Source organism: Eleginops maclovinus, chromosome 16 (assembly GCF_036324505.1).
Source record: "Eleginops maclovinus isolate JMC-PN-2008 ecotype Puerto Natales chromosome 16, JC_Emac_rtc_rv5, whole genome shotgun sequence".
NCBI lineage: Eukaryota > Metazoa > Chordata > Actinopteri > Perciformes > Eleginopidae > Eleginops > Eleginops maclovinus.
Genome location: NC_086364.1, coordinates 19991003 through 20009474, shown reverse-complemented (window position 1 = coordinate 20009474; position 18472 = coordinate 19991003). Strand labels below are relative to the sequence as shown.

General features: G+C 41.8%; 1 protein-coding gene across 1 annotated transcript; it reads right to left on the bottom strand.

Moving 5' to 3' along the window:
* Positions 1-3955: 3955 nt before the first annotated feature.
* Positions 3956-12972, bottom strand: csf2rb (colony stimulating factor 2 receptor subunit beta). Its single transcript, XM_063904874.1, has 14 exons — positions 12685-12972; positions 11705-11822; positions 10689-10858; positions 10110-10264; positions 9797-9941; positions 9097-9229; positions 8848-9002; positions 7823-7956; positions 7546-7720; positions 6604-6700; positions 6333-6399; positions 6159-6235; positions 5888-6047; positions 3956-5446 (listed from the first exon to the last, which is right to left on the bottom strand). Exons 1-14 carry the CDS (start codon positions 12785-12787, stop codon positions 5099-5101), a joined length of 2037 nt encoding a protein of 678 aa, XP_063760944.1. The 5' UTR covers positions 12788-12972; the 3' UTR covers positions 3956-5098.
* Between the last annotated feature and the right edge of the window lie 5500 nt (positions 12973-18472).

The following is an 18472-nucleotide window of genomic DNA, read 5'->3' as shown; positions in this document are numbered from 1 at the left end:
TGAAGAGCAGAGATTAAACACCAAATGTTTAAAAAGCAGTAGCAGATGGAAGTACCTCTAATCTTAGAGTTTGTTGTAGAGCTTTCCATGTGCTAGGGGCATCAAAGAAAAAGGCAGTTTTTCCCGAGATCCGAACGTGCTCAAGGAACCCTAAGAGAGAGCCAATTGTTGGATCTGGTTTGATAGGAACCAAGATTCCAATGTAATAGAGAGGAGATATACGGAGGAAGTTTACCACTTATGGCTTTAATTTAGCATCTGAACATGCTTACATTTGCTAATAGGTAGGCTACTAAACTTAAAATAGCTGAGTCTAATGGGAGTGTCATTATTGGAGAGGAAGTGAAGTGAATTAAGTGATTAAGACTAAAACATTTTTGTTTCATTTCATGGAAAATCATCCAATATTTTTGAGGTAAAGTCAGGGGGTCACCAACGTGATAAGGATTTATTCTCCAAACATCTTGGATGTCTGCCATATTTCACTTTAATCAAGTGCTGAGATACTAACCATCCAAACCAGAGCAGAAAAAAGTGTATTGAAGAATAAAACCAGCCTTTTTCATGACTCCATGAACTCCCTGACTTTCCTACCACCCCGTGGACCCAGGTGGATTTATTTACTGAGCCTCTTTGGCATGTTGTGTCTACACAGAGCATCTGCAGTCTCCAGAGACTTCATGTTGACTCCTGAAATTCACAACGCAGCCTCGTATTGAGTCCCAGTGATGCACATGGGGTTTGTTCAATCTGACAAAGGGAACAGAAAGAGTGGGGGGTAGATGTACTGTAGGTGAACTCTGGCACACGCTCTCCTTGCAGTTTGTTTTTCACATTTACCCCCTCGACTTTTGGCTGCAGAAACTCCCCGACTCAGCAGCCAGATGCACAGTTATGTCTGCTAATTATCGAGGAGACATCTGCTCCACTGTTTAAATGGAATCATACGAGGAATGGCTTTGAAAGCGCAATAAATGTCCTCAGATTTATCTTTAGACTACTTTCATGTTTACAGTGTTAATTATGGTCTTCATCCCTGGTCTGATATAATGTGCATAAATCACGAGGTTTGCAGAGAGCTGCTTCTCTCCCTTAATCCCCCACTGAACGTGATGTGTATTCGGGCATTACTTCCCCGTTGCCCTACTGTCAATCTCACACGGACGTACTACTTCTAAACAGCAGGCCATCTCCAAATTCAGCATCGAGGTGGGATGACTGTTTTTTTCAGTGGGTGTCCGAGTAGCTACCCCCCCCCCCCCCGTGGACTTCAAACAAGAGCGGGAAAGAGAAGTACATGGAGCCCTGTTGACTGTGACAAACACACAGGGGTCAACCACCATGACAGTGTGGGGAGGGTCTCTGAGGGAGCAGGGACTGTGACTAAAGACGTGAGATGGTTCATAGCTCACTGGTTGACCTTAAAGGGCGATGTGGCTTGTTGGGTCTCAACAACACTGTTACCAGTAAACAACCACTGGAATAATATCATGACAATCAGGACCAGAACCACATGCATAATTCAACAAAGACCAACCTGATTACCAACCGTGATGCAACCATTTTCATTAGTTCAGACTGTGGCTGTTATTTTACTTTTAGCTGAACATCGCAGTTCTGCTGACTTGATTGGAGGGTAATTCAGATCACCTGAGTGTGGGGACAGACTCCTATGAAGGGAGAACAGCTTGGTGCATTTCTTGTCCAATCAGAGTGTCCCTCTCTTTCAGGCTTAAGAGAGGTGGAAAAGTGAACACCCAGAGCACTATAAGCCTTCTTTTACACATTGGAAACCTAATTTCAGTCCCAAACCATAGTCTTTGGGCCCCTTTTTTGTTGACTTAACTTTTCGGATTTCCTCTAAATATTGAGCAATGAAACTGTGCTGAGTATCAACAACCACTTTTCCACTTGTCATGTGACCACAAGCTTTAATTTCCTTAACGGTTTATTTCTATTCAATTCCACTTATCATCAAAGAGGCATTGATTTATTATTTCAGATGCATTTTAATTTAATTAAAGAGGCTTTTTTTGTGAGGGCATTTCTCACTACATTTACATTTGATATGTTGTGGGGTTCCCAGGGCCTAACCCGATTGGCTAAAATCTGAGAAATTGGTACCACCACACAATCAAAGCCTTTTACATATTATGAACTGAGTTTGGATCCATATTGAGGGCGGTAATCCGGATGAGAGGAACAAATTGTTGAGGGTTTGAAGTGGGTATGGTTAAGATCAGGGAATATCTGTAGAGAACAAATGAGTAGAAGTTCCTCCTAAGTGATTAAAACCATGTTTCTGTGTGTGGATTTGTTTAGTGTGCATCCATGCAAACAGCAGCAACTTCAACGTTACTTAAAAGTCTGTTTATGTTTTATTATTTTCTCTTATCTCATTGATCAGAGAGCGAACCATACCCAAATAACGCCCCAGAAATGCACTTATTCGCATTTAAACGGTGGTTATTTCTACCGAGTTGGTGTAACAACGCATATAATTATTCATCAAAGGTTTCAAAAGGATGCCTGGAGGACAGATTTCAGACTTTAAGAGGAGTAAAACGGAAAATGTAAGCAAACACAAAAAGAAAACTGCTCCAAGACATAACTGTTTGTGTTTTGGAGTGACCTGGATTCCCTGATGTTGAGTCCTTAGGAAACAGGAGGCCTTTGAACAGGAGGTTACACAAGCATCCGTGTGCCGTCACGCACTCCCTACACGTTCCAGCGCTTTTTATTTTCCTGTTATTATGTACGAAAAAGGACAGGGACAAGCTGTACACAGATGAACTCATACACACACACACACACTCCGGTATTTCCATCAAGACACGTCTTTCTTTTCTCTTATCAACGATGCAGATCAACATGAGTTTGTCACCCGTTCACATAAAACCCCCTCTGCTTCCATGGAACAATAGCCGGCCGACGGTGAATGTGAGGAATGTGACCGTTTTTTAGTACTGATCATCTAAAAAAGAAAGCAAGGGATTCTGGGAAAACACATTAAATCACCTTCCTCGTCTACCACCACAGTCAAGGCCAAATACAGAAGTGGGTTATCGCTTTGCTGGCATCATGACTCAGTCAGTGTGTCAAACTGATCCTCAGCCTCATCGGGCAGGAAGTTGTACCTAACGATGGGTTGAAAACACAGGAAGTCGATATCGGCATGCCTGGAATTCCAGCATTGTGTGTTTTCTCCACAGAGACAAGAGAGACTTGTGCACAATGATAGGACTTCATATACAGTACATGTGTTACAGAAATACAGCACTGCAACCTTATACATGCATGTACACCACACACACTGACAGACCTTTGCACAGCTCCATCAGGCTCGACAGATGTGCAGATAAACAGAGCAATAAATTAGTGTGTGTGTGTGTATGTGTGTGTATGTGTGTGTGTGTGTGTGTGTGTGTGTGTGTGTGTGTGTGTGTGTGTGTGTGTGTGTGTGTGTGTGTGTGTGTGTGTGTGTGTGTGTGTGTGTGTGTGTGTGTTTTATGTGCATGTCAGAAGGAGAGGTTCTGGCCTCAGGCAGTATTCAGCCTTCTGATCTAGAATCAGCTGCCAAATTACATAAATGTCTTACCTGAAAAGGACAAATGAAAATGTTGCACCTGTGAACAAATAAAGACACACTCGGGACATGTCTCCAGATCAACAAGACACAACTTTATAACAAGTCTGATATAAATTAAGATTGGAAACAGATTGGGCTACTGCTGCTGACCTAGCTGTGTAAGTTATGTAATTAAAAATGTATCTCATGTGTTTACACTTGTGTGCATTATAGAAAAGGAGAGTGGAAAGTATTGGTATTATGCCCTGAATAATGCCATAAAGTTATAGTATAGTATACCTATAAAACTTAGGGAAGTATGTTGTTTTTCAAAAAATGTCAAACAGAGTAGGGGCTAAATGCTACTTGAACAGTTAAAGACTTAGCTGCTAAAAAAACCTGTTTTATTTCAGCGGAAAAGCCATTTTCAAAAGTTCCACATTACTAAATAACTCCGTAGAGAGACCACTGTTGCACTAACAGAGACACTGTACACCTAAGACATAAAATGCTACGCTACATCAAGAGCGAGCGACCTAGCTTGACCTATAGCTTAGCATTAGCTAAGAAACCCCCCTGTAGCCTGGCAACAAAAAAAAACCAGTCTATGTGCTCCTACATTTGACATGTTTACGTTTTTATCACAGGATACAAGTGCAGCAAACTATATTATTATGTATTAATAAGTATTATTTCAGTCATTTCTAAGCCTTAACCCACATCAAGTTAAGCCATTACTGTAACAGATGAAGAAATGGCAAGTAATATTCACATTTAACACATTTGAATCTCTGCAGGCCTCAGACGGAGTGGCCGTGCAACACAACATACCTGTAGAAAACATAAGCTACTGTAAATATACATTCAGCACCATGCGTGCTCCAACAATGACAACAAGGTCCTAACTCACACACCTCTGTGCAAACATGACCGCAGCAAACGCGCCAGTCAGCAAACATACATTAATTTCTCAAGAAATACAGTTTCCATTAATCAACTCAGCTGTGACAGAGGCAGGGGAAGTAATAAAAACCACTACATTTCAACACAGTTCTTCAAGAACCTGTGGTATATAATCTGCATTGGTTCTTTTTAAGAAAATATTTACATAAGTCAATTATGTAACATTTTCTAGAGAATATCTCCTCACACACTTCACAAAGTCAGCCTTTTAAGCAGAGCTGTTGTATTATTAAACATTATAAGGTACACTTGTTTCATTCTGACGTGGATTGTGGGAGGAAAGAAAGCTCAGAAAGATAGATATATGTTGTTTGCCATACTGAAGTCCATCCTTTACATTTACTTGCATTGCCCTCCCAGGCTCAGCTCACTACTGCCCTCCATTGGTCAGACAACCACCCTGATATCAGGGACAGATAAGACATGAAACCAAGGAAAATGGTTCCCTTCTCTTGTGTAAGTACCATTTGTAAGTACAGATGAGGCCTTTTTTACATGGAGGCATATGAAGCTTAACATAAAGTCGAAAACTTTCTAAAAAAGTGGCAGAGAAGATCTTTCTCCAGGTCACTTTGCTCCTGGGAGGTGGCAGTACCCTGAAGCCTGTGTGGTGCCCACTTCAGGCCAGGAAGTGAAGGCTGGAGGTTGGGGGCTGCTGATTGGCTCGCTGAGGACCGGCTGGACGTCCATCTCATCTGGAATCTGCTCGATCTGCTCAGTGCTGTTCATGTTTGAGTTGCTGTGAGATACGAGGTCCTGTGTGGACCGGGAGACGTTGCGGTTGGGCAGACAAACGTAGCCTTCCCCAAAAATACCAAAGTTCAGCGGGGAAGGAGAGGCAGAGTCTTCTGACGGGGCTTCTCGTGTTTCCTCTTTACATGTGACAGCCATTGACTTGCTGTTGGGTTCTGATGCCTTTAAGATAAAACAATGCTGATCAGTAAGACACTCAATGGCTGAAATGTAATGAATCATTTGGAAACTTAGACTTGCTGATTGTTATTTGCTAAGGTATAACAGCTATACTCTATTCCTGGTGGTCTGTGCTCAAGTCATAATATAACATTTAATGGGTATAATTTGATAAATTTATTTAATTAATTGTGAGAAAACAGTAAATATGTTTTCTGTTTTTCCCAAAACTACTCCTTTAAGGGTGGTGTTGATCTGCAGTTACGGGGAGATGAGGAGGAGGGGGCGATATATGCCTTAATTTGGGAAATACATTATGTTTATTGCACACTTTTTTAGTAGCTTGGAGTTAGTGAACATCACATTTCAAGTTTACTGTCTTTGGTGTTTCTGATTCACAGCACCTGTGTACCTCAGGCAGGATACTGACGTCGAGTCACTGACCTGGCAGAAGATGTACGGCCCGCTGAAGCTCATGGAGGATGTGTCCGAGTCGCTGACCTTCTCAGCAGGGGGGGGCAGGTCATTACACTTCCAGCTGTCCTCATCCTGCAGGCGCTTTTTCTCTGTGTCCTTAGTAGGCCACAGTAAAGCATCCGAGGAGCTGCAGGGAGAAAGAGAGAGCAGAGACTGTCAGCAACATATATCAACTGTATCCCACACATTTCTTGCATGACAGAAAGATATGTTATATTATCTTTCTATGATGCATTACCATGTAGATTCATTGTCCAAACTCAGCACCCTGCACAAGGTGGTGCTCTCATTCTGCATGAAGGTACTGGTGGCAGCCTGGAGGACAAAAGACAAAATATACACGTAATGACACAAACAAATATGCAAAGAAATTAAAATAATTGAGATGAATGGTATTAATATCCAGCCTGACCTTAATCTCGGACAGAATTTTGCTTTTGGCTGGAGAAGGAACCGAGTCCACCCACAGAATCACCCTCCTGTTGGTTCAAAATATACCAAGTTAAAAAAAATAATATATGTTGTGATTTATTCAACATTTTGGTCTGGATCAGTCTGCTGTTTTGACGTCTTAAAAAGAAAAATCTTTAATTTGTAAGTGCAAAGTAACGAGGTTCTTAAACTTTGTATTTCAAAGTTTTTCAGACGTGCACTTTGCTGTTTTCTTGAAGTAAATAAAGTACCTTTGGCATGCTGGTATGGTGAAGTAGAGTCCGAGGAAGACTACGGTCACAAACACACTGACGGTGATGTAGATCAGTTTTGTGACGGACCAGGGGGCTGCGACGGGACAGAAAACTGAATTAATGACGATTATTTATGATATGTGTAAAGCATTGGTGGGTTACTAGGAAGTAGATACTTAGTAGCAATACTCAATTTGTAAAAATACTGTGACAAATATAGAAGATTCAACTTTTATTGTCATTGCACAGAGTACAAGTACTAGGACAACGAAATGCGGTCTCTGCATTTGACCCATCCTAGTGTTAGGAGCAGTGGGCTGCCATTATGTGCGGCGCCCGGGGAGCAGTGTGGGTAACCAGTGTCTTGCTCAGGGACACCACGGTGGCACTTGGTCTTTCGGGGACTTGAACTGGTGACCTTCCAGTTCCCAGGCCAAGCCCCTATGAACTTCGCCACCACCGCCCTAAACCCTGCAATTAAAATCTTACTAAAGGAAATGTACAAATGTATTAAGTTGTGTAATTAAGTTCCAAAGAAAAACGACTTTATGTCCCATTTCAGAATGACATTTATACAATGACTGGATTATAATTCGCTACGTTGAGCTGTTTTAATAACTTTGTGTTTCACTGCTGGATATCAGTATTCATTTTTTGTTGAATTGTATTTTTTATTCTCTAATGATCTGAGTCTGTAAAGCTTTCAAATAAATGTAGTGGAGTAAAGTAAAATAGTGAAGTATAAAGTAGCACAGAAATAAATACTCTAGTCATTACAGTACTTTTGTGAAGTACATCATAACATCCCACCACTGCTGCTATGAACATTTTGTGGTTATCACCTTTAAATAATCTGTACAATCCAGAAAGCACAATAGAAAACAAAGAACATGTGTAATCTGTGGGAATGTTTGAGATCATGCACATGTTGTAAAGTACCCTCATTTGAGGTCCAGTCCTCAGGTGGGCTCCAATCAGACGGGATCCCCTGGTAGTAATTAGGGACGACCAGCGCCCTCACCTTTACCTGGTAACGCTGGGTCGGGGCCAGAGAATCTTCCCGGATCAACAGGGTCTGGGAGCCCCGTGTGAGGTTCACCAGGACAGAACAACCCTGATTGCACATAGAAACAATTAAAAAAAACGAGGTTAGTATGAAGTGATTTCCACACAGGTGTGCAGTCAGGCAGGAGAACATACTTGGATTAAACCTCACCTGATCCTGGGTCCTGTAATAGCAGACCTGGTAAAACAGTTCCACTTCTGAAGCTGTGCTCGGAGGAGTCCAGTACACTATCCAGTTTCTGTGCTTTGGCTTCACTTTCACCTGCTGCGGTGGTTTGGGTTGAACTGCACAACAAGAGCTTGTGTCATGAAGAAGAAACACGTAAGCAAGTTAAAGAACAATATTCTGGTAATATGTTTTTAATGGCTGAGCTAAGTTGTTTTCCCTCCTGTGTTTATGACTGAAGAACACAAATGTTTCTGAGTTAAGTTTTTCCAGCGTATTTTTTTAAAAGTCTGTCAGCAAAGAAACAGTTGAGAATAAAAACAACAACAATAGTAAATCTATTTGGATTATAAGAAATGATTTAAAAATCCTATACAATTAAATAAACTCAGATACTGAAATTACAATCGACAAATCAGGAAAAATATATATATTTTAAATAAAACAAAGCCCATTTTTCCCGCCTTTCATCAAAAAAATAATTTGGTTTCTAATCCTCATAGTTATTTTCCCCATTCCATAAATTTAATTATTTGGCTATTCCATTGTGATTTGATTAGATTATTATGTTTTAGTCATAACATACATTTTAAGCCAGAAAAACACCGGACAGTAACGTTATAAATCCTTAAAAATGTAAGAGGGTTCAGAATTTATCCGCCAGTTTGCTGTTTAAAGGCCTTAATGGAGAGGGACCAGACCGTCCAATTACATCATAATTTATACATAACATAAATAATAAGGAACATCTGTGTTTTAAAAAACGTTACATGTAATTTGTCATATGACAACATAAAAAATATGAAGCCAGCCATGTGATCTTATCCAAAGCCCGGTAATTAGTGTACAGGCCTGCAGTTTGGTTATTCAAACACTAGGTGGGGCACTCTAACACATCACAGTTGCTCAACTCAGAGCCCTGCAGTTTTCATCGTCCCATGAAGTGTGTTTTAATTTGTTTGACCCCATAATCCACCAGATCTTGTTGTGCACTCGGTCTGTCCACTCACTGTGTTGGTAGACCCAAAAGCTCTTGGCCCGGCGTGATGGTTGGAGCTCTACCAGCAGATGTGCAGGGTCTGCCACAGTCAGGGAGCAGCTGTACCTCACCAACCCCCCGCTGAGGTCCGGGCTCACTGTCAGGTTCACACAGCGCCTCTCAGACCTGAAACCAGGGATTACAAAGGAGAGGGGAGATGAACGAAAAGGATGATAAATAACCGGATGCGTTTTCCAGCCAGGTGGTGTTGTCCACTTACGGCGTCGTCTGGTTGTTCCGAAGTATCAGCTGGTAGGTAATGAAGTGATCCACGTCCCTGCTCACCTCCCAGCTGCACGTCACCTCCCTCGCTCCATCCAGGACACAATGCAAGCTGGGAAACTGCCCCGTGTCTAAACCCAGAGAAAAAGAGCTAATAACAACAGCTGCAAGCTCCAGATTTCTCATCAGGAAGGAGAAGATTAGAAATGGAGATGAAGAGCAGGGTTTCTTATAGAAGAAAGGCCAGAGATACTCCAAGTTAAAGTAAAGTACAAAAGTATTATCAGCAAAAAGTACTTAAAGTATCAAAAGTTAAAATACTTATTCTGCAGAAGAATTGCCTCCATTCATAAAAAGTATTTGACATTATAAGGTTGTTCCTTTTGCATTAAGTAGCACCAAAAATTGATGTTTTTCTTACCCGTAGCTTAATATATTGGATACTTTTGCCTTTTTGTACTTCAAAAACACTTTTTAGGTGCATTATGTTAAAGGTTTATCACTTTTTTAATATCAAATCTTAATAAGAAAAGCGACTAAAGCTTAAAAATATAGTGGATTAAAAAAACACAAGTTCCCTTTTTCAATGAAATGGAGAATAAAGTATTAAATGTAAACACTCAAAGAACTTCAGGTTCTTCAAAATCTTGATTGTAACTGTAATTTCAGTCATGTTTTTAAGTATTTTCTTGACTCACCTGTTTCAGTGTGCCAGGTCACCACAGGGCTCCAGTCGCTCCACTGGCCCACGCTGGCCCGGACCCTCACCCGGGCTTCGTACCTGCGACCCAGGAGCAAGAATCCCTTCTCCAGTTTCACACTGGTGTTTGTGACGTCCTCAGACTGAAGGGAATGAAAAGAGATCCAGTTTTTGTTATTATTATTATTGACATATTATTCCACTTCATGTCCTTTTCATTACGCAATCCCATGATTTCAAAGACGTTTTTCACCAGCCAATGTTTATGTGAAACATGGTCGAAAGTTGGTGGCAGATTATTGGATGCTAACCGTCCAGTTGTCCTGTCCGTGCGGCCTGTAGCTGAGCTGATATGTGAGGTTTCTGTTCAGGGGGGATGAGGAGGGGTACGGGCTGGACCAGCTGAGCCGTCTGCCCCCATCAACTCCATGATGTGTGGACAGATTCACTGGTGGGCGGGCTCTCACTGTACGACACAAACACACATTCAGGTAGCAGCGATACCATAAAGGAATTTATTAGGTGAGCAAGAACACCGGAAAACAGAGAGGCTGCTGGAAGCTGGAACTGATGTCTTAAGGTTTTTTGAAAGACTTGGCCAAGGAAAACTGGAGATGAACAATACAAGTGCTTGCTCTCCATCTCCTTTGCCAAACTTTCCCCGGTTTGCATATTTAAATGATTCTTAGAATAGTCATAAAGCTCATTTTCTCATTGCTTGGCTTAAAAAAACTACTCAAATGATTCCTAACATCAAAAAGGTCATTCTGAAACCAAAATACAGGATGTATGAAGTCTCATTCTTGTACTAATAGATATATGTAAGCTAAACAAATGCCTTATCATGCATAGTATTTTGCTCATTGGCACACTTTATAATCTAAACTTACGGTGCAGGGAGAGATCGAGAGGCTTGTGTGGAACAGAGGGGCAGAGTGTCTTGTTTTCGAGGAAGAAGGCGGTGTGTTTGATGCCGATGGCAAATGCACGGGTTTCATATCGACACTGGTCAGTCCTGTGTTCAATTTCCTCCTCAACACCATAAGGCAAACACTGCTCCCTGAAAGGATACGGACACAGAGCTAGTTAGTTACAGAGCTAGAAGTTAATTAGTTAACTTAGCTTTGGGAGCACGGCCACACCTCAAACATACTTCTAATCACCAGCTGAGCTACTTATACCAGGTCAACACATCCAGTCCAGCAGTGGCTCGGTCAGTAGGGGCTTGGACTGGGAATCGTAGGGTCGCCGGTCAAGTCCCCGAACAGACTTGAAATATGGAAAGTGGACTGCTACTTGGAGAGGTCTTACCTACCTCTACTTTACCTACTAGGCCCTGCTGTGGTGCCCTTGTGCAAGGCACCGGACACTTCCACCTCCCCATTGCTCCCCGGGATAGCTGCCACTGCTCCTAGTACTAGGATGGGTTATAAAGAGGGTTTCATCCTCATCCCTTCCCCATTTTCCCACATCCCTTCATCTTTCCCTCTCTACATCCACTGATTCCTTCCCCCTTCCCTTCCTACATCCATTCATCCCTTCTTCCTTCCCTTCCTACATCCATTCAACCCTTCTTCCTTCCCTTCCCTTCCTACATCCATTCAACCCTTCCTTCCTTGGTTATCATTCTCTACATCCCTTCAAGCGTTCATCCTACATATCCTACATTCCTTCAACCGTTCATCCCTCCCTCCCATATTCCCTTTGACCGACAATCCACCCCTTACCACATTCCTTCAGTCATCCCTTCCTCCCTACCTCACCAGCTTTACAGACAAATCCCTCCCCTTAGTTTCAATACCTCTTAGAAATAAACCTCGCTACAGTAGTAAATCCAACATCATGTCTGCACAACAAGCCGGCCCTCAAACACCCTCTTTGTCCACCCCTGATCCTTTGCCCTCACCTGTTGTTTTCAGTCACGAACCAGAGCTGCAGGGTTGTGTTTCCGTGCTCCCTCCACTTGCAGACGACATGGGTCTCGTAGTCGTTGTGGCACTGCAAGGCTTTCAGCAGCGGAGACACTGGGCAGAAAAAAAAGGAAATGTTATAGTTTGTTGATTACTTTACAAAATGTCTTTAATTTTCGGTTGTGTCCAGTCTGAAGAATAAGAAGTTGTAATTAAATCACCACTAAGCCCTTCATTCAAAATACTACATGTGGAAGTATACAAGTTCTATAAGTTTGTATATTATAGGATGACACATTTCAGAATAGCATTTCGGATGCAGGCAATTTTAATTTCAAATCGTCAATCTGAGAAAGATTTGTCTGTCCTTAAACCATTGAGGAAAAAGGGACACTTATACCTATTTTACATTGAAAACAACTTGATTACATTTTGTCTGTGAAAACATTTAAGGCAGGCTGCTTCACTCGAATAATGGAAAAGTTGACCGAGAAAAATCTTGAAACATTGTTTTTCAACAACAGACTTTTTTACTTTTCACAAAATAAGAAAATGTCAAGAACTTTATTGAATTATGTGGAGTACAATCCTTTGTTTGGTGCACAATTGATCACATTTTAGAGGCTAATAATAAGTTCTGAAGGGGAAGTCAGTCTTACTATGCGCTTGATATGCAAATGATTTATTGACATTGTCATATAATGTTGAAAATACAAAATGTCCGAGTGAAATAAGGCAGAGAAGAAATATAAGTAGCAGAAATACTGTTTTTAATCACTTCTTAACTGAACTAAGTGTAGAGTTTAGTAACATTCAACCACCGATTGCAACAATCACTCATCAAAGCATCCCAAGACGTACGGATTTACCTGAGCAATGATCCAATTTAGAATCAGAAATATTGTATATAAACTTAGAAATCGAGGAAGGATTTAAATCCAAATCATTTGTGAATAAGCCATGTGAAGAGACTTACCGCTGTTGCTGCTGCTCTCGTGCACGGTACAACAGTCTGGAGCACAGCAGAGAGCCAGAGGAGGGAGCGTTGACCAAAGCACCAGCCAGTAAAGAGGCATCATTCCTTGGCACACACACTCACACACACACAGAGTGCCAGGAGACTCTTTCTGTTTGTCTCAAACTTTACTGTTTGTTTTTACATCAGCCAGATGTCTGTATGTACGGACAGAGTCAGAAAGGGAGAATTAGTTCATTTACTAGAAATAATGAAGAAATGAGTCATGACCGCACCAGCAGCACCAACTTCTGCTTTGAGCGTCTGCTTGTTGTGGGAAGTCACCACACATCCGTTTACCTCTTATCTCCCGGTCACATCTGATTAAAAGACACACATGCTGTCACTGGGGACCATCAATAAATAAAACACTGTTGAATCAGATGAGCGGTTTTGCCACTGTGCTATACTATAATGTGGATGTAAACAAATAAGTGTTTGCAGCTTGGCGCGAGGCTTCAAAACCACAGCTTCTCTTAAAACACACGTTTACCCTGCTTGGGGACAGAGATGTACTGGTCAGTTTTGCCCACATCTATTGGAATTCTGAGTGATTTAATAGGTTTTTATTTTGAATCTACAAATGTTATTTGAAATTCTGTTTTCATTATTGTTTTTTGTTTGTTTTATCTGAATTTTTTCCTCTAGAATTGTGTAAATCTTTAACTAAAAGTACCCGTTGTACATTTAACACAACCATGTCGTTTCTGAATATAAGTCCAAATTGCTTTAGATTTTTTTGATCAGCTTCTGAAATAATGATATAAATACAAAGCACTTTTTAATATATTTCAAAAAAGAAAGTCTGTTTAATGATAGCTATAAACAGGATATGAACATTTTGATCACATTTATTCACAGGTTTAATTCACTTATATATTTTCCAGTTGTTTTATTCTATAGGTTCCTAATGAAGACTCTATAGGTTCCTAATGAAGACTCTATAGGTTCCTAAGAAGTAATATTTACATTTTTTAAAAGTGAGAATATATCTTGTTAAATATGCAATTAAACCGGAAACGTGAAAACATACCACGGTTTTAAATATTTTTTGAAATAAGGCAAGGTGTGATATTTACAACCACAGGGGGGTTTTTAAGGGTCCCTCAGGCATAACACTAACTGTTGTTTACCATAGCAAGTTTGGAGGAAAGCCCCTTCAGGAGAGTGTGGGACGCAAACAGTGGCTTTAGAGGTCATGACACTGATGCTGACAGTAAAACGAAAATAGCCGCCTGTTAAAATCAAAGGAAAACTAAGATTTAACCCAAATATATACCCGGAAATCTGTACGCAAATGACAGAATGCATGAAGCATCTGAGAAGTGCTGATTCATTTTTAGTTTGAGTTGTTGAGACATGAAGAAATCCTGTTACCGACATTGCTCTTTAGGATGATATAATAAATCAGGCTGTTTTGCTATATTACAACACGTCTTCCATTTCCACATCGTTACGAAATGTGTTTGATTGAGAAAATTCACTGTTAATCCGTCCTGCGTCACAAGGTGTCAACATGTAGGATCTCGTGTCATCCACAGCTCTTATGAGGACCAGTGGCATTTAACTTCCTCTTTTCAGATGAATCGGCCAATAAGAGCTGTACATACATGAATATCACTGTACTCCTTTTGAAGTGACATATATCCAAACTGTTTCAACCCTATGAAAAGAAACCTTTTTAATTATAAACATGAGGATTATGACGCTACTTTCAGAAAAAGGCGTCTCTCCAGTAGCACACGGTACTTTGCATACAGAGGATTTCAGAGTTTCCTTTGTCCGTCGTCTTGCTGCTTCCTGCTTGTCGTCTGGCCCTGTACAAATTCAGAAGTCTGTGGGAATTTCCTGTTTCACAGTTCCCCCTTTCTGTGACATATATCATACAAATGTCATGTTCGTTATATCACATTTTACCAGGTTTTTAGGAATAAAATGTAGTCAGCTGCTTTTTTTTATGCTGTGGTTATTGCTTCTCCTATTCCTTACTAGATGTCCTTATAGTATTTTACTGTAGGCCTTACAGTACATTTCAGAAGTTAATATTTAGCAAACAACTCTACTCCAATGCAGTTCAGAGGTAAATGGTGTACATTTACTCCACTGCATGTATTTAATCCCTTTAGTTGCTAGGCAGATTAGGATTAATGATGTGAAATCTAATCAGCCCTTAAATCAGACTTTAGTTCACCTGCAGTAAATCCAGCAGCTACCCTGCAGTATACAAAGCCATTCAAACTAGCTGCACCTTTACCAGCTCTGAGAACACTTTAATGATCAATCATTATAAAACATATCAGAGATATTATTCTGAAATGGACCAATCAGACAATGACTACTCTTAATTTTAATACTTTAAGTTTATTTTGATGCTCAGACTTTTGTACTTTAACTTGAGGAACATTTTGAATGAAGGACCTTAACTTGTAACAGAGTATTCCTACACTCTGGTATTTCTACTTTTACTTAAGTACAATCTGAGTACTTCTTCCACCTCTGATGTATTGTTACAGTTACTTATAATATTGAGTCATTCTGGTTTACTGCTTTCAGGTGCAGAAAGTTCAATTTTGAGTCAGAGCAGCCACAACCAACCCACATGGGTTTCAATATCACTAAATACAGTACATCCCAAACACTCAGTTATGTCGCACATCTTAAGGCCAGTGGGATAAATACAATGAAACTGTTCACCTGTTTCGACCGGTTGAGCACTATTTGAAGTCTTTGTTTAGAAAAATGTGTCTGAAATAATGTTCCCATTCAACAAAACTTCCTCTTCTATGCTTTGAGGGAAATCAATTGTCTCTTTCGTTACTGTTTTAGATACGAATGTGTAATTCCACGTAAAATAAAAAATGCTTTGTTAGGTTTATTCAAAGATCATTGTGTGGGTTCAAATGAAGGATGTATTTAACTTCTTTATTTTGATATGTACTAAACAACCTGAAAGTCCCGTTTTTGTTTGTCGTAGTTTTAGATACGTGGAAAATGTTGTGGTGTAAAAAAAATCTCCTTAGTAAGTATGAAGATCCCGGCTAGCTCCGTTACATTTGTTTTCTTACGCACGGAGATTCAGATATGTCAACATTGATGTTTTAACCTCACACGGGGCACCTCAGGAGGGGGAAGCAGGGTACCATCCAAGCTGTGTACAGTAAGGATGGGGCGCTGTTGACCTCAACTGATAGGGTGTTAGGGCGGTGGAAGGAACACTTTGAGGAACTCCTGAATCCGACAACTCCGCACTCTATGTTAGAGGCGGAGCTGGAGTATGAAGGGGGATCAATTCCAATCTCACGGGGGGGAAGTCACTGAGGTAGTTAAACAGCTCCACAGTGGCAAAGCCCCGGGGGTGGATGAGATCCGCCCAGAAATGCTGAAGGCTCTGGGTGTTGAGGGACTGTCATGGTTGACACGTCTCATCAACATTGCGTGGAAGTCGGAAACAGTACCGAAGGAGTGGTAGACCGGGGTGGTGGTTCCTCTCTTTAAAAAGGGGGATCAGAGGGTGTGTGCCAATTACAGAGGCATCACATTACTCAGCCTCCCCGGGAAAGTTTACTCTAAGGTGCTGGAAAGGAGGGTCCGGCCGATTGTCGAACCTCAGATTGAAGAGGAACAATGCGGTTTTTGTCCTGGTCGTGGAACGATGGACCAGCTTTTCACTCTCGCAAGGATCCTGGAGGGGGCCTGGGAGTACGCTCATCCGGTCTACATGTGCTTTGTGGATTTGGAGAAGGCGTATGACCGGGTTCCCAGGGAGATACTGTGGGAGGTGCTGCGGGAGTATGGGGTGAGGGGGTCTCTGCTCAGGGCCATCCAATCTCTGTACTCTCAAAGCGAGAGCTGTGTCCGGGTCCTCGGCAGCACGTCGGACCGATTTCCGGTGAGGGTTGGCCTCCGCCAGGGCTGCGCTTTGTCACCAATCCTGTTTGTGATATTCATGGACAGGATTTCGAGACGTAGTCGTGGGGGAGGGGGTTTGCAGTTCGGTGGGCTAAGGATTGCACCACTGCTTTTTGCAGATGATGTGGTCCTAATGGCTTCATCGGTATGTGACCTTCAGCACTCACTGGATCGGTTCGCGGCCGAGTGTGAAGCACCTCCAAATCTGAGGCCATGGTTCTCAGCAGGAAACCGATGGACTGTCCACTCCAGGTAGGGAATGAAGCCTTACCCCAAGTGAAGGAGTTCAAGTCTCAGGGTCTTGTTCCTCGAGTGAGGGAACAATGGAGCGTGAGATGGGCCGGAGAATCGGAGCAGCGGGAGCGGTACTGCAGTCGCTTTACCGCACCGTTGTGACGAAAAGAGAGCTGAGCCAGAAGGCAAAGCTCTCTGTCTACCGGGCCATCTTCGTTCCTACCCTCACCTATGGTCATGAAGGATGGGTCATGACCGAAAGAACGAGATCGCGGATACAAGCGGCCGAAATGGGATTTCTCCGCAGGGTGGCTGGCATCTCCCTTAGGGATAAGGTGAGAAGTTCAGTCATCCGGGAGGGACTCTGAGTAGAACCGCTGCTCCTTCGCGTTGAAAGGATCCAGTTGAGGTGGTTCGGGCACCTAGTGAGGATGCCACCGGGGCGCCTCCCCAGGGAGGTGTTCCAGGCACGTCCAGCTGGGAAGAGACCGAGGGGTAGACCTAGGACCAGGTGGAGGGATTATATCTCTTCGCTGGCCTGGGAGCGCCTTGGAATCCCTGGAGTCAGAGCTGGTTGATGTGGCCAGGGAAAGGAAAGTTTGGGGCTCTCTGCTGGAGCTGCTACCTCCGCGACCCTGACGGAAAAGCGGGAGAAGATGGATGGATGGATGGATGGATGGATGGTTACTGAATTTGTTGTTTTGTTGTTGTCATTGTACTTGTTGTTCAAAGCTGATCTTCGCCTACTCTGTCTATCTCATCTGTCAGATTCAAAGAAGCTTTATTTGCTTTATATGTCCAAATCAAAAACACAGTATTGCAAAAGCCTGTTGTACAAGCTTCTATAACAGTAGTACATTAAAAACAATCATGTCTGTCTCTTTCATTTCCTCTCGCTGTACGACTTAGTACTAACAAACGCCTCCACCAGAGAAAAGCTGATGGTGAGTTAAGATATATCTTGACCAATTCCTCATTTTACTGCTGCGAAGTCATGAATCAGCAATCAACTCTCACAACACTTAACACCTTGGTTTTAAAACGTATTGGCGTTCTCTAGCATTCACTGTTGCAAGAAACACTCATAGAAAAAACTCTTAGATGCCACATGTTTAAGGGTCTTAAAACAATCACATGTCCTTCATTTCCAGCCTGTTGATGCACATGTTTTCTACTTCATTTCAATACGAAGAACTGTTGCTACACTTCACAAGGGGTTTTGCATGTTTATTAATCTAACACATTTCATCTCAAGGCAATTACAAATAGTGAAAAACAGTAATAGCATTAAGATACTGTGCAACAGAAACAATACTCAAAAGAACAAAATAAAACAAGTAAATAGAAAAAGACACAAATGAAAAACAAGACGAAGTGTCACACATGCCACATGGACTTTACAACAGCATGCATCACATTCATGCCATAGTAACGCTTGTCACCTCAGTATGGCTGAAAGGCTCTGATGTTTTCTGACAGATCACAGACAAAACGAGACAAACAAACTCTTAGATGCCACATGTTTAAGGGTCTTAAAACAATGACGTCCTCCATTTTAAGCCTGTTAAGGCACATGTTTTCCACTTCATTTCAATACGAAGAACTG

Excerpts from the sequence above, each read along its gene's own strand:
- csf2rb (XM_063904874.1), bottom strand. The coding sequence starts at position 12,787 with ATGATGCCTCTTTACTGGCTGGTGCTTTGGTCAACGCTCCCTCCTCTG. Across the intron at positions 7,957-8,847 it reads CTTTTGGGTCTACCAACACA|TTCAACCCAAACCACCGCAG; the intron begins GTGAGTGGACAG and ends CTTGTTGTGCAG. Across the intron at positions 6,048-6,158 it reads TTGGACAATGAATCTACATG|CTCCTCGGATGCTTTACTGT; the intron begins GTAATGCATCAT and ends TTCTCCCTGCAG.